General features: G+C 41.6%; 1 protein-coding gene across 5 annotated transcripts in view; it reads right to left on the bottom strand.

The window, feature by feature from the left end:
* The window catches only part of LOC138299897 (polymeric immunoglobulin receptor-like), a 232,668-nt gene that overhangs the window by 23,822 nt on the left and 194,180 nt on the right, over positions 1 to 14,666 (bottom strand). For all 5 annotated transcript variants that reach the window (XM_069238599.1, XM_069238598.1, XM_069238600.1 and 2 more), the window contains 4 exons: positions 7,464 to 7,781; positions 6,952 to 7,060; positions 6,051 to 6,166; positions 1,074 to 1,193 (listed from right to left, as the gene is read on the bottom strand). In XM_069238599.1, the coding sequence (XP_069094700.1) occupies positions 1,074 to 1,193; positions 6,051 to 6,166; positions 6,952 to 7,060; positions 7,464 to 7,781 (663 nt within the window). The remainder of the gene's footprint in view (positions 1 to 1,073; positions 1,194 to 6,050; positions 6,167 to 6,951; positions 7,061 to 7,463; positions 7,782 to 14,666) is intronic.

Here is a 14,666-nt window from a genome sequence, read left to right on the forward strand (position 1 = left end):
AGTAGGTCCTAGTTAGCCCCAAGGACAGAGTGCAGTGTGATTAAGAAATTGGACATGTACATTTAGGTTTATCCTGTCCAGATAGTGAAAAACTCTTATATTCATTTTGCACTATTGCAAGGACTATCTCTCACTGGATAGCATTGGGATTACCTTAAAATATTTGAAGTGTAATTTCCAATTGGGGAAAAAAATAGGAATATGGAGTTTGGTGCCTCTGGACTCACAATTGAAAATCACAACTTATGGTGAAGTTGGATTTTAAATTGTATGTCTGAAAATAACACTTTTAAAAAGTTGCACTTTTTTTACTTTAACCACTCTGGGCCCCTGCCTGTTTCTGAATACACATGTGGGGTTGTTGGCAGCTGGATGTTGTGCATTCTCTCTAGACAGTCCCACACAAAGGGATCTTGGGTGTGGCATTTGCATCCCAATGGTTTATCACCAGGCTGATGGGTGGCCTTGGGCTAGATGAGTGGGAGAAGCTTACACAAATGAATAATGCTGTGCCTTTCTTACACAAAGGGCAGCATAACCCCCTTTAGAGTGTCAGTAGCCAAGGAAGGGGAGGGCTGAGACCTTGTAGTCTTCAAAGGCCTACTTTTACGCCTCCCCCACTTCATATGCACATTTGGTTATAGGTAATGGGCCTCAATCCCCAGCAAATCAGAACTCTATACTGAATCCAAGGACACTCTGCCAGGAAGAAAGGACTGCTGTGCCTCCAGGAGGAACTGCCAATCCACAACTCAGTTGCTGTGCTGGCCTACTGCTTGCTGTGTGCTGTGCTATAGGAAGAACTGCCACAGCTACTTGCTTTGCTGTGTTGGCCTGTGTTTATCTGACTTACCCTGACTAGGATTGTGGTCCCTACTTGGACAGGGTACAGACCCCTGCCAACTAGAGACCCAATTTCTAACACATACGAGTTTTGAATTTTGAAAATATCCCATAAGCAAAAATTTCTTTATAATATGTTCCTGTTTTATAAAGGTTGCACTGGTTTTTTCCTATCTTTATGATGCAGGAATCCACTTTGAGACAGGCATATTAAAGCTCAGTGGGCCTACCTTGGCCAATCTCGGTCTCCTGGAGATCACCTCCAACTGGGTTCTCCTTCCCTGTGTAAGAAGAATTGTCCATCTCACTCAGACTGATGTTTGTCCTGAAACTTCCGACGGAAACCAAATCTGTGGAACAGAGAATCAGAAGACAGAAATGAAGGAAGGTCTACAACTGCTGCAGTCAAGCAGAAAGACCTCTGTCCTGAATGTCCACTCCCTTCTCACCAGCAGGTGAGGTGTGGGGGATGTTTAATGCTTGCCAGTAAGCAACATTAAAATCACACACTGTCCTAGGTGTGTATTCCAATAGTCAAACAAACTCCCTTTTGTGTAAATTCACTCCTTTAAATGTTCAACTATTCTCTGCTCTAGTCATAAGTTAGAATGGACTAAAAATGGAACACATGCACAAAATATATACTAAGCACATATTACAACAATAATTCTTCACCGCTCTTTCGCCATCATCTAAAATTCTGTATTGTTTATTAATATTTTCTGGAAATGCCTCCCAACAGTGTATTACTCATATAACAAGTCACATACATATATTAAGAACAAAGATTAAAGTACCTTCTTCACAATTCATCAGACTCAATTACATTTATAATTGACCAGCAATATTATCCCTGTATCATTGTTCACATAACCATATTTCACAAATTGAAAACAGAACAATTTCTATTTGCTTTAAAAATGTTATATTTTGCTCCCAAAGTGCAAGCAGTACAAATAACAAAAAACCTCATAAAACACTTTTCATTATAAACCTAATATCATCCTTGTATCATTGTTGACATAACCATATTTCAAACATTGAAAAATGTATATTTCCTTTCAACATTATTATCTTTCACTTCCAAAGTGCAAGCTATTAAAAATAACACAAAACTCATAAAAACACTATTCATTATAAAGTGTTTTTTATGAGGTTTTGTGTTATTTTTATTGCTTGCACTTTGGGAGTAAAAGATAATACTTTTGAAAGCAAATAGAAATTGTTCTGTTTTCAATGTTTGAAATATAGTTATGTGAAGTAGGCCCTTGTTATCCCCAGGGCAAGATGCAGTGTATTTAAGAAGCTGGTCATGTACTTTTAGGGAAAACTTTGAAAATGTGTTTTTTCAGTATTGGAAGAACGCTCTCTCCCAGAGGATGCCATTGTGATTTACCTTAAAACAGCTTTTAAGTATGATTTCCAATTGGGAAACAATAGAAATATGGAGTTTGGGGCCTGAGGACTCGCAATTTAAAATCACAACTTATGGTGAGGTTGGATTTTAAATTTTAAGTCTGAAAATATCACTTTAAGAAAGTTGGCATTTTCTTACTTTAACCAGCCTGTGCCTCTGCCTATCTCTGACTACACATGTGGGGTTGTAAACATCTGGACTTTGTGCATTCCCACTAGACAGTCACACACAAACCCTTTGGTTTATATTGAAAAGTGTTTTATGAAGTTGTGTGTTATTTGTATTGCTTGCACTCTGGAAATGAAAGATAATAATTTTTAAAGCAAATAGAAATTGTTCAGTTGTTAGTGTTTGAAATATGGTTATGTAAACAATGCAAAAGGGGTAATATTGCTGGTCCATTATAAATGTAATTCAGTATGATGCATTCCGAAGAAGGTATGCTTTAACCTTTGTTTGATACATGTATATGACTTGTTATATGAATAATAGATTGTTGGGAGGTATTTCCAGAAAACATAAATCAAGACTTCAGATTGTTATATGATGGAGACACAGTGGTAAAGAATTATTATTGTAATATGTGCTTAGTGTATAGTATGTGCTTGCGTTCCACTTTAAGTGCATTCTAACTTATTACTGGGGCAGGGAATAGTTGGACATTTAAAGGAGTGAAGTTGCACACAAGGGAGCTTATTTAACTATTGATATATTTCACCCTGACCCTTTTGGCATATAAGGGTGACTCTCTCCATTCAAGTTTAGGGCTAGGTGCTCATACAACACATTCCACAAACACAAATGAGCACCTTAAAATATATGAAGTGACTAATATTGCTTCAGTTCATATGGAATCATTTACAGGAAATCCCAATCGCTTCCTCATTCAGGCATGCTCTCTGAAAACTGTTTTTGATTCTTTCCAACTGTACCATTTTTAATGGAAAATAAGTATTTTACAATATAATCATTAATTATATAATTTACTGCATCAGCGTCCATCGAAAACTCCAGGCATTTAGTTTTCAACAGTTAAAATAATTAGTTAATTTGCGATTTTTATTTGAATAATGATAAACTATTTACAACACTGCATATGATATTTCAGTTAAAAATAAAATAAACATTGGGGCCAGGGAAAATAGAAATCAAAAGTAAAACTGTTTCAAGGTAGTACGAAACTGAGATCTGTCATAACAAATTATAAGCTAAGTAAAAAACTAATATTTTTGGAGTGAACGTTTTTCCCCAACAGTGAATGTTTTCATGTATAGTTGAAAACTATTTGTGAAAACGTTTTCATAGAGCCTCCGTCATTCCATGAATCGTGTTTTCAGCGCTGTTTTCATTTTTGTGTTTTGTTTATCGCCCCTAGCCATGAGCTCATAAGAGGCAAGAGGGTATGTATAGTTCGGGAGCAAGACACATAAGGGAGAACTTTGTCAATTTGTGAGTCAGCATGAAAATATTCATAAAACATTACTGTTTTTAAGGACTTCCCAAAACTTGTACGTGTTTGAAGTAAACAGTGAGATGAATATCCTGCGAGTGACTGAAGTGACAGCGATTTTTTATTTTTTTATTTTATTAAAGTGATTTCTAAGTGTGTGGTGGACCAATGCCAGGATGTGTTAAGAACGCTAAAGATTGATTACAGAAGGAAGCATAGACATCTTCAAATGGGACATAGGGGGGTACACAAAGCAATTAATTTCAGACACAGGGGTGACTTCTTCACAATGGCAAAGGAGAGTCTCCCCCCGGCTAAGCCAGGAGCTGAAAAATAAAAAAATATTTATTTATTGTTTTATCTTTCAGCTGCTGGCTCAGCCAGCAGCATGTGAAGGAAAGGGTGGGGCTCGGCCACGGGAGGGAGGAGAGGGGATGGGGAGGGAGGAGGAGAGACTGCACCTAAGTGCGTGTGCGTGTTTGGTCAGCTGTCCAGACCCCAGGGCAGTGTCTGTGTGGAAGTCCAAGCCACTCAAACCAATCCTGATGCTTCTTTCATGGTAGGTTTAGCATGAAAGCAGCACCAGGATTTCTAGGGAGCCTGTGCTGGTGTCTCAGTGATTGCTGGGTCACCAGAAGAAGAGGAGCGAGGCCGCAGGAGGCCGCAGGAGGCGACAGGAAGATGTAAAATATTTCTAATTATTCCCCCTTCCCACGCCCCCACCCGCATACCCATTCAATTGAGATTTGCGGCAGCCACGTCTGAATACAAGATTTTCAGGAAAAAGGATGTTCTAATAATGTTCGAGTCCATTCAACACTATCCTCTCAGTGCTCCACAGGAACTGCAACCAGTTTTACCTGGCCATCTGTAACTTGGTAAGATGTTAGTGAATTAAAAGTGTTCTAATTTTTAATTACAAATAGGGCAAATAAAAAATACAGATTTAGGTTTTTAACAACAAAAATCACAGAGTTATGGGATTAAGGAGGGGACCATTATTTGATGAGCCGCGAAAAATACATGTTGTTCACTTTTATCCAACACATTTTTCTCTTGAAATGGTATGCTCCGTCTACTAAGCGTCCCAAAACTTTTGAATCTTCATGTTTTTATTTTTTATTATTTATTTGGGAGACGTTTTCTTTCCAAAGCACCCTAGTCCTAGCCTGGGAGCGCTAAACAAAACTGCTAAAAAACTAAACAAAACTGCTTTAGGTGCCGCGCAGGCTCAAAATGACATATTTAAAATGTTTTCTCTGCGAGCAGTTGAGTCTTATTTAAGATTTTCATGTGAATTTCCTGGAATACGCCAACGCCACTTGCACAAAGGAAAAATGTATTTGCACATCGGATACTTACATTGGCAGATGATTTCATTTGCTAGTGTATTACTTTGCCAGCTTCTAGCCACATTCTTTCCTCTTTCAGTGACAATAGTCCTGCTGCCGGCTCAAAGCGCAGCCGTGCACTGTAACTTGCCACTAGATGTAACTGCTACATCATTAGAAAGTCTTCATTCTCTAATCTTTGGGATTTCTTGTATTGTCTGCATTTATGTAGCGCTTGCCACCCCTGATTAGCCATTGAAGCGCTTTGTGGTAAGTAGCATATTACACCGGAACTCAAGATTAGAGATTAATTCAAAAGATATTGCTTTTAATGTTGTTTTGTAAAAAAAAAAAAAAAAAAAAATACCTCTGTACATTTAGACCATTATCTTTGTGGAGAAATTACCAGAAGTTACGTAAGGCCTCTAGAGTTTGATAGTTCAAGCAATAACATAGAATTTGTGGTGTGATAAAGGAATAGGAATAGGGGAGATCAGATGACTGTTGAACTGCCATTATATATTTTCCCTTTTTTATTTTAATGGAAGATTGGGTTATTGGTGGAGCTCTGTGCAGTTTACAGAAACGACTTGCACAAATGCAAATGTTAAGCAATTTTGAAAAGGGCTCAATGAAAGGGAAAGCATGATTTAAGGAGAAAGGATCTATAGACGCCATAAATCAAGACCAGTGGAATGAAGCTTATCAAATAAGGAGCAAAAGTAAAAATATCAAAACGATGGTATTGGGGTCTGTGATAAACGACTTTTACAGCCATGCACACTCCAGAAAGCAGTGCTGCTGAGTGAGACACTGCAGAACAATCTACATTAAATTGCAGAGAATCAGATTTTTGATGGGACAGAAGAGGCATTACACAAGCCGGAGACACCATCGAGTCTTAGCTAGAGCTGTTTCCCGTGAGCTGTTTGTTATTGTTGGGCCTCTGGTCATTTGGGATAGTTTTAAACTGCTGACTGAAATACTCAAGAAACACCGCAGAACTCACCTGAACTCCTTCTCGACCTCAGCCTGAAAACAAGATACGCAGCAGCCAGCAGGAGGACCACAGCACCCAGGGACAGGACGATAGGGAGGACGTGGCTGGATTCGGCCTCCGGTGAGCTGGGAAAGACATAAGGAAGAGGTATCATTCTGCAGCTGGAAAAGCTGCAACACCAGACAACAGCGTTCAAGTGAGAGATTCTGGAGTTGCCCCCTCTCATTCATGATCAATGTCTTATGATGGTCAGGCAAACCACAGGCGAACAAACTCAGGTTTTTCAAAATTTAACTCATTTTCTGGTGACAGTCTCATAGTTTCTAAAAATGAGAAATTAGCCAGTTTTCAATGCGTTGTTAGATATTAATTTAATTACTCTGACTCTAGAATCAGTACTGGCCCTCGGTAATTCTGGCAGGTGTGGGGCAGAGGCCCTTACATGCCACTGTACATTTGATCGTCTTACTTTCCAGCTCTCCAAACAGGGGGCTTCTCTTCGCTCAGAAAGCCAGTCTTTTAAGATTGCATATCTGTCTAAAAACAAAACGACTCCCCCATCAAGCTCTGAACCTTAATCATGCTCCCAGTTAGGGTGGGAAACTTCTTATTTTTTGTAAAACAAAAGTGACATCATTTTATATGTCTCACGACTAAACTACAATACACGTTAATGGGCAAATCCAGGTCTGACTTCTTCACTCCGAAGATCTCACTCCAGGTTGTGGTCGTTGTAGGCCTAGTGCACCTTACACCTACAGTCAGCACTGCTTCCGGCCAAGGATGCCAGCCAGTAACTGATCGCTGTCATATGTCTCTTACTCTCATCGAGTTTAGCCAGGCCCAGAGCGAGACACTAGATTCTGTTTCCACAGTGTTTCAGTAAGCACAGCATGTTTTGTGTGCTTACCTTTCTTCATCAGCTTTATCAACATTAGGCATTTTCCCACTCTTGCTTCGGGGTCCAATTGCTGGTGCTTCGTTGTCATGTGCCGGTGGAGGAGTCTCATTAGGGATTGCTAGGGAGTTAAGATATGTGTTTCAGTATTGTTTATCAGATCGATGCCTAGCGACTTTTATAGTAGTATGCACTATGCAAGAGTGATAAATATTGTAATGAATGGTTAAAACATATGTTGCCAATTGCCTTAGCTCGCACTCAGTAGGAGGTCAGTGCCTGCTACCCCACCCAATTTTTTGTGGTTTGGTGTAGTGGAAAGAAGTCAAGTTCAAGAGTTGAATAAACTTTCTCAATATTCCCTGTTAATTTAAAAAGTCAGCCTTTTACTTTGCGTTTTAGCTTAACTGAAAGAAGTGTTTTAATCAAACATTCAATCAGCTCGCAGCATAGTAGTCTGAAATGTTCACTAAACACCGCAGTTCGGCTGCAATGTCGTCTAAAGTTTTGACGTGGTGAGTTACCTTCCTCACTGACTTTCAAGTGGACTCTCACGGTTTCACCATAGCGGCCATCTTTTCGAACTCCACACCAGTACCACCCTTCATCGTGCTGCGAGGCGCTGTTGATAGACAGCAGAAACTCCCTTGTGTCTTTGTCGCAGCTGATGGACAGCCCGCTCTGATGTTCTTCTGTGCAGGTCATAGGGTCGCAGCCTCCACTGTTCCACTTGCACCAGTATATCTGGTAGGTGTTATATTTGCAGGGATACTGGCAGGGGATTCTGACAGGATTTCCAGGGGCAACAGTCACGATTTCGGTGGATGACAGTCCAGGCTGCTCTGTGTAGCAAAGGAAAAACAAAGACAAATTCGGAATTGTACTCGTTAAAGGTGGAATTTAGGTCTTCTGTTGTGTTAGTGAAATAAGCCGTCTGCTTTCGATTTTTGTACCTGGAAGTAATCACCACAGTCTCTGCTACCACCAAAGACAAAAGGTGGACATGCCTCATGTTTTTCCAGTCTGATGGCAGAAGACCTTTTTCTTGGTGGTAAACGTAGAAGGCCAAAAATACCCCTCTAGCTACCCATTGATGCACGTGTTGTTTCACCCCCAGTTTTCCCACCCGAGGAGTCTACCCGCGCTCTTTATATCCACCATAAACAGCAAGTCGCCCAGCTAAGGATGCTGTTGGCCTACCTGAACAAAGAGATCAAGATTTCACCAACACTAGTATTACCCCTGAAAATCAGTGGTGCTTACTATACCAGTGGTTAATATAATAATCATTTACAACTGGGGTGAGGAGGACATGAAAGACCTGATTCAGAATGTGAGCAGTTTTTGGAAATCAACATTAGGATAACACATCTTTAGCACTTGTATTTACTGTTTTATAACCTGTGAAATCAAAATACACAATTGTACATAATCAGAATATTGAATGTTGTTGAAGGATTTATGACCATATGAAGCAAAAAGCTGCAGGTTGAGCGCCATTACATTTTCATGTCTCACATATGCCACTTTCTATTATATTAATATTCATGTATGAGCGCTTTTGGAATTGTTTTCAATAGTATGCAAGGTATTTTAAACGTGTGGTACTGTGCTCACCCAAACATCTCTTGCGCAGTGCTTCCCTCTCCTCCCCTTTCTAACTATGTCCCGGAATCCACAGTGTCATTCATTCCCACCCATGGCCTTTAGTGCTGTGTATCTTTTCTTAGGATATCATTGGTGTTGTTTCTCCACCACCACTCTTGCTTGTAACCACGTTTAAAAGCTTTCTGATTACCTATGTTCCCAGTGTAGCATTTCACCTTACCACTCTCCAAAAATCCACGTTGTTATATTTCACTTGTTCTGTAAGAAATTGGGTTACAGGTTGACTGGGGTGTGAGCCCTGGTCATGCAGAAGCTACAATCCTTGTTAGGGTGAGGCACAATTCAACCCTAAATTAACCTGTTCTCAACCTTCTGGTAGCTTGGCACAGAGCAGTCCAGGGGCGGCTCCTCCATTGGAGTGGAGGAGCGTCGCCGCACTGATGTGCCCCCAGAGACGAAAAATAAAATGATAATAAAGTGAATTCATTACCATTGAATATTTTATCATCCCATCCCAAACTGAGTGTCAGGACGGTGCAGGGGCTGTGAGTGGCAGCAGGGAGGAGTGGGTCTGCCTGTGCACTGGTTTAAAGTAGGCATATCTCTTTGACCGTCCATCTTACGATGGCCAGTCAGACATGCACATTTTAAACCGCTCTATCCCAGCTATCTAAGACACCTGGGTTAGAGAAAGTAAGATCTTCCAGTGCTTTTTAGAGTGCTGTGAGAGGCCACTCTCTTCAATCCTGACATTGCTTTAATCCTGGTTATCAGCATGAAAGCAGTACCAGGATAGGTTAGGGGTATTTGCCGTAGCCCAGGAGCCGGGAGGAGGCAGAGCAAGGACCAGAGTTGGGACATCATGCAGCAAGCAAGGTAAGTAGCCATTTCTTATTTTATTTACTGTTGCTACTCATATTGCATTCATGTACCCACCCACCCACCCACCACCCATTTCCTGCCCCCCAACCCTAAGTACTTGCCAGCAGCTGCTGGAGCAGTCACTCTTAACTTAAAGAAAATATGTAAAATATTTGTGCAGCACTTCAAACAGGAAAACTCTGAAAACACCACACAAAAACAATCCCACACCAAGTTAGAAAAATAAAGTAAAATTGACTAAATAAAACAAGAGCAACAAAATAAATGTTCAATCAGTAGAATCAATGTCATGAATTTTAAAGAATAAAGTGAATATAGTACCAAAAAGTACAAAACACCAGCTTGGTATATCTGATCGCGCTGGACCAGGTCAAATTCAAATGTTCAGACCAACCTCGATGGCACTCAGTTTGGATAAAGTTCCTTGTTAGTCCCAATGAAGGCTTACCTTTTCAAGTTCATGCCTAGAGTCTCTTTCTCATTGCAGAGGACATCACAGAGCAGGGAGAGGGTCACAGAATGCCAAAGCATGAGGAACCGGCCGGTGTCACAGGTGGGCGTTGCTGGAACTTTGTGGTGCTGCTTGTTTTGCGAGTGGTTGATGTGGCAACGCTAAATGTTCTCTTTGGGTAGGGTTTGCCCCCAACTTACTAAAGCCACTTAGCACAATTTTGTTAGTGAAAAATCCACACTTACATCAAAACAGGTTGAAAAGATGCATTTTGCACTGAGAAATAGCGCTAAATGCAGCAGAACACAAATAGTGAGCAGGAGTGGTCCCTTAGGGTTGCTAAATGAGCTCTCAGGGTAGGAATGCTTTAACTCAAATTACCCTTAATTATGGGAGATGGGGTAATTGGATAATTATCCATACTTCTGTGTCAGAGTAATGTGGAATTACTGAAATTACTCTGATTACTTCGGCATACTTGACATTCTTACAGGCCTAAACCTAAGCTTTTGGTTGGCCTCAGGACTCTGTGCACTTTAACACTGCTAAGCACTGCTAAAGTGCTTGTACTTTCTCCTCTAAAGATGGTGATATTGACTTATCCCCAATTGACAGATTTGATTTACTTGTAGGTCTCTTGTAAATTGGCACTACAAGTGCCCAGGGCCAGTAAATTAAATGCTACTCATGGGCCTGAAGCACTGATTGTGCCACCTGCTTTCAGTAGCCCTTGAAACATGTCTCATGCCTGGCATTGCATAGCCTGCATGTGCAGTTTTGAACTTCAATTTCGACCTGGACAAATTAACCTGTTTTCTGGTCCAAACTTTAATTTTTAATACACATAAGACATCCATATGATCAGCCCTGGACAGTCCAGAGGGCAGAGTGCAAGGTATTTTAAAAATAGGACATGTACATTTAAGCTTTACATGCCCTGGTTGTGAAAAACTCTTAAATTAGCTTTTCACTAAGGCAAGGCCTATTTTTCCCATAGGATAACTTTGGAGTTGCCTTATTATGTTTTATAGGGGTAGTTTCCAAATAGAAGGAGATAACTGGTTCATGTTTAGTGTCTTTGGAATCCTAATTTAAAATCCCAACTCGTGGTGCAGTTGTATTTTAAACTAGCAACCTGTAAATGTCACTTTTAGAAAGTTGGCATTTTCTTGCCTTTGCTGTTTGGTGTCTGTTGCTATTTGCTGATTACCAAATTAAACTGCAACCTGTTGAGAGTGTGTTTTTGTCCTGAGGACAACTTTGTTTTGTACATAATTAACGGCCTGTCCAGCCGTGAAAGCAGCACCACTGCACATAGAAAGCAGGTCTGTGTGATTTATGTACATCGTCATAAGAAGAGCAACAGAATGGAATAATATCAGCAAAACTCGGTAACTGTTCTTTGAATTCACCTACAAAGGTTTCTAAATGTGCTTTAATGTGTGTTTGGCTGCAGCAACCTACCAAGGCAGAAATGATTGTCTACTAAAGATGTAATATAAATATGCAGTACTACCACTACCAGGATGCATTGTGTAAATCACCAGAGCATTTAATCAAGTAATCAGTTGCCTGCAATCATTTGCTCTACCCAAGCATTTGGCCTGTGACCAAGGACGAGGTGTCTGAAACGCGTAAGGCGTGGATAATGTGTAAATAATTATTTGAGTGTTACTGGCTTTCCTGCTTTCCAAAATAAACTGCAACCTGTCAAGAGTGCACTTTTGTCTGGAGGACAACTTTGTTTTGCATAAATATATAACAAAAGGCTACCCAGACGTTATAGTTAGGTTCACATTTTAATTGTTAAAAAAACAAGAAATTCTCCTGTTATAGTTACTTCAAATTACTGTAGCTCCCGCCCTAAGGTACCTGTAACTCTAGCCCTCACCATGCACAGTTATCTGATCAACAATTTTACTGCAGATGTTAAAGTGACATTATCATTGATGTTATCAAAGATGTCATGAGAACTGTAATTAGCAGTGCATGGCGAGGGCATGAGTTAAAGTTATCTTAGGATGGGAGTTATGGTTACTTGAAATAACTGCAGGCAGGCCCTGTGGCCAACCCCTATAACACTTAAACCAGCCAACCCCTTGCCATGCTGAGCCAAAGGGGGATGGGCTGCATGTCCACATGGCCCCCTTTCCCAGCCAATTGTGGACTGGGGAACCAATCCAGTAGGGCCTGGCCTTCTAATTTTTTTTGGGGGGTAGGGGTGCTGCGTGGTCGCCCCAGGCTAATCTCAGCCCTGGGGAACCCATTCCTCGCGAACCTGTCTAAATATGTTTTTGTGGGGCCACATGCCCCTCTATCCCAGGCTGATCTCAGCCTCTGGGACGACAACCTCCAGGGCAAGCCTAATTTTTTTTTTTTTTATGGGGGTGGAGGTCGTCACAGCCCCCCTCACAGGCCAATCTCAGCACTGTGGGCCCTATCCACAGGGCCCAGCCCATCTATTTATATATATTTTTTTTTTTAAAGAGGGGGGCCCACCTTCCCTGGCTGGTTTCAGCTCCAGGGCCATTAATGGCTCCTTAAGGGGTGCCGTCCAGCCCCCATCCAACAAGGAAATAGCTTCAGTAAGGTGGTGGACCCCCCTCATTTTTTAAATTCATCTCCAGGGAGGTGGCGGTCCCTCGGGCTGTTGGAGCACAGCACAGCCCCCCTTAATTTAAGTAAATTGCCAAGGGGAGGTGTTGGTGCCAGGGGCTGAGTGGTGGGGGGCGGCTCAGCACACCCACACAAACTTCTTATTTAGCCCTGGGAAGGTGGTGGTCCCTCAGGCTGTGGGTTAGGCCATTGTGCGTCCCCCATTTTAAAACTTACTTTTGCTCCAGGGAGGTGCCGAAATCCATGGCTGTAGGGAGCAGCATGGTCCCCCGCATACCATATTTAATTTGGCCCCGGGGAGATGGAGGTCCCCAGGGCTCCAGGGGAGAACATAAGGCCTCCCCTATTTTATATTAAACCTTTACCCTGAAGAGATAGTGGTCCCCAGGGTACATGGGAGCCATCAGGCCCCCTACCTGCATTTTAAATACTGATCACCTCACAGAGATGGCGGCCCTCTGGGCTAATAGAAGCCCTATAAGGGGGGCCCGAGCCCACTCCCTCTTTTCTCAAAAGCCCCAATGCCCCCAGGGCTGTGCCCACCTGGGGGCTGATAAAAAAAAAAGGGTGGGAGACCGCACTTTTTAAAAAAAACATCAGAAAAATCATCAGATCCAGATCTGTAGATTTTTCCAATAGTTTAAAAAATGTTTGTTAGCCCTGGTGGGGTCCGTCTGGGACCCAAGCACCAGAGCGAAGGGGTCAGGGTGTCCCTACCCCGGCCGCTTTTTAATTCTTTTTACTTTTTTTTCAGGAACTCAGCTGAAGCTGAGTCCCAAGATGGCTGCCAACACTTATTTGTTGAAGTGTTGGCAGCCAATCAGAGATCTGCATAGGGAGAATTGGATCTGGGGAGGATCCATGTCACTAGATATCTATATTTTTCAAAGTCTAATTTCTCAGAACCTACTGAACGTATTCACATTTAATCATGAAAATAGTGCTTTCTGGATCAAGCACTAGCTTTATGAAAAATTTGGTATAATTCCGCCCAGGCTGGAGTCGTATTCATAATCCATGTGGGAAAATGCATGGGGAAAAAGTGTTTTGGGCCTCCCCTTTTTTTCAGTCCCCACTTGAAGGACCACCCTGATACTTTCAAAAGAGAAGCTGAATGAGCAAAGTATACGTTTTAAAAATTTTGTGAACGTTCACCAAGTGGCACCAAAATTATTGCAAAACAAAAAATATTCTTCCTATGGAAACTAAAAGCCTAATTATGAGTCTGGCGGTCACTAGACTGCCAGACTTGCTGTGATGGTCTGAATGCCACATTATGACCCCACTAGGATACCACTGTTTCCATCGGGATTAGTGATCCTGACAGGCTGACAGTAGGTGCAGTTTGCAATCAGCCAGGGTGGTGCTGCACCCTACTCCGCACAGCTTATTACAACCTGGTTCTCTACCAGCCTTTATATGGCAGTTTCACCACCACCAAAGGCTGGCAGAGAACAGGTGCACTCGCACATTTCAAGGGTGCTAGTGCCCCCTGTGGGTGGCAGCATTGCTATCACCTCTATTATGAACTGGCAACAATGCTGCCGCCACTATCCTGCTGCACTGAAATCCACCCATCAGCCCAGCAGGAAAGTCATAATGGGTCCAGCAGGGAGGTCGTCACTACAGTGGCAGACACCCTGTCAGGAGTTTGGCGGAAAGGTGTCCCGTCCACTAAACTCATAATCAGGGCCTAGGTCTTAACTACAACTACCCATTGGCGACGATTCTGAATTTCATCCAATAATACCATAGAAGTTCAGTAGTTCTATTTAGAATTATTTTAGGTAACTATAACTCATGCCCTAAGGTAACTGTAACTTGCGTCCTCACCATGCACAATTTTTTCTTTAATAATTTGACTGCTGTTTCATTGACACGTTTATTGACATTAATAAAAGTTGTCAGGAGTGGTGTAATATCTGGAGTAATTAGCAGTGTATGGCAGGGACACAAGCTATAGTTGCCTTAGGGCACAAGTTATAGTTACTTGAAATAACTATAACTGCTAAATGTCTATGGTTTTGTGCGAGTAAATTCAGAAACTAACTATACCGCCTTTGTAACCTTCGGTTTTTTAAGTGATTTTTTTTGCTTTCTTTTTAATTCTAAATCCAAACTATGATGTCCCTGTAACCTTTGTTTTTTCAGTGAATTTCTACATTTTTCT

Source organism: Pleurodeles waltl, chromosome 6, assembly GCF_031143425.1.
Source record: "Pleurodeles waltl isolate 20211129_DDA chromosome 6, aPleWal1.hap1.20221129, whole genome shotgun sequence".
NCBI lineage: Eukaryota > Metazoa > Chordata > Amphibia > Caudata > Salamandridae > Pleurodeles > Pleurodeles waltl.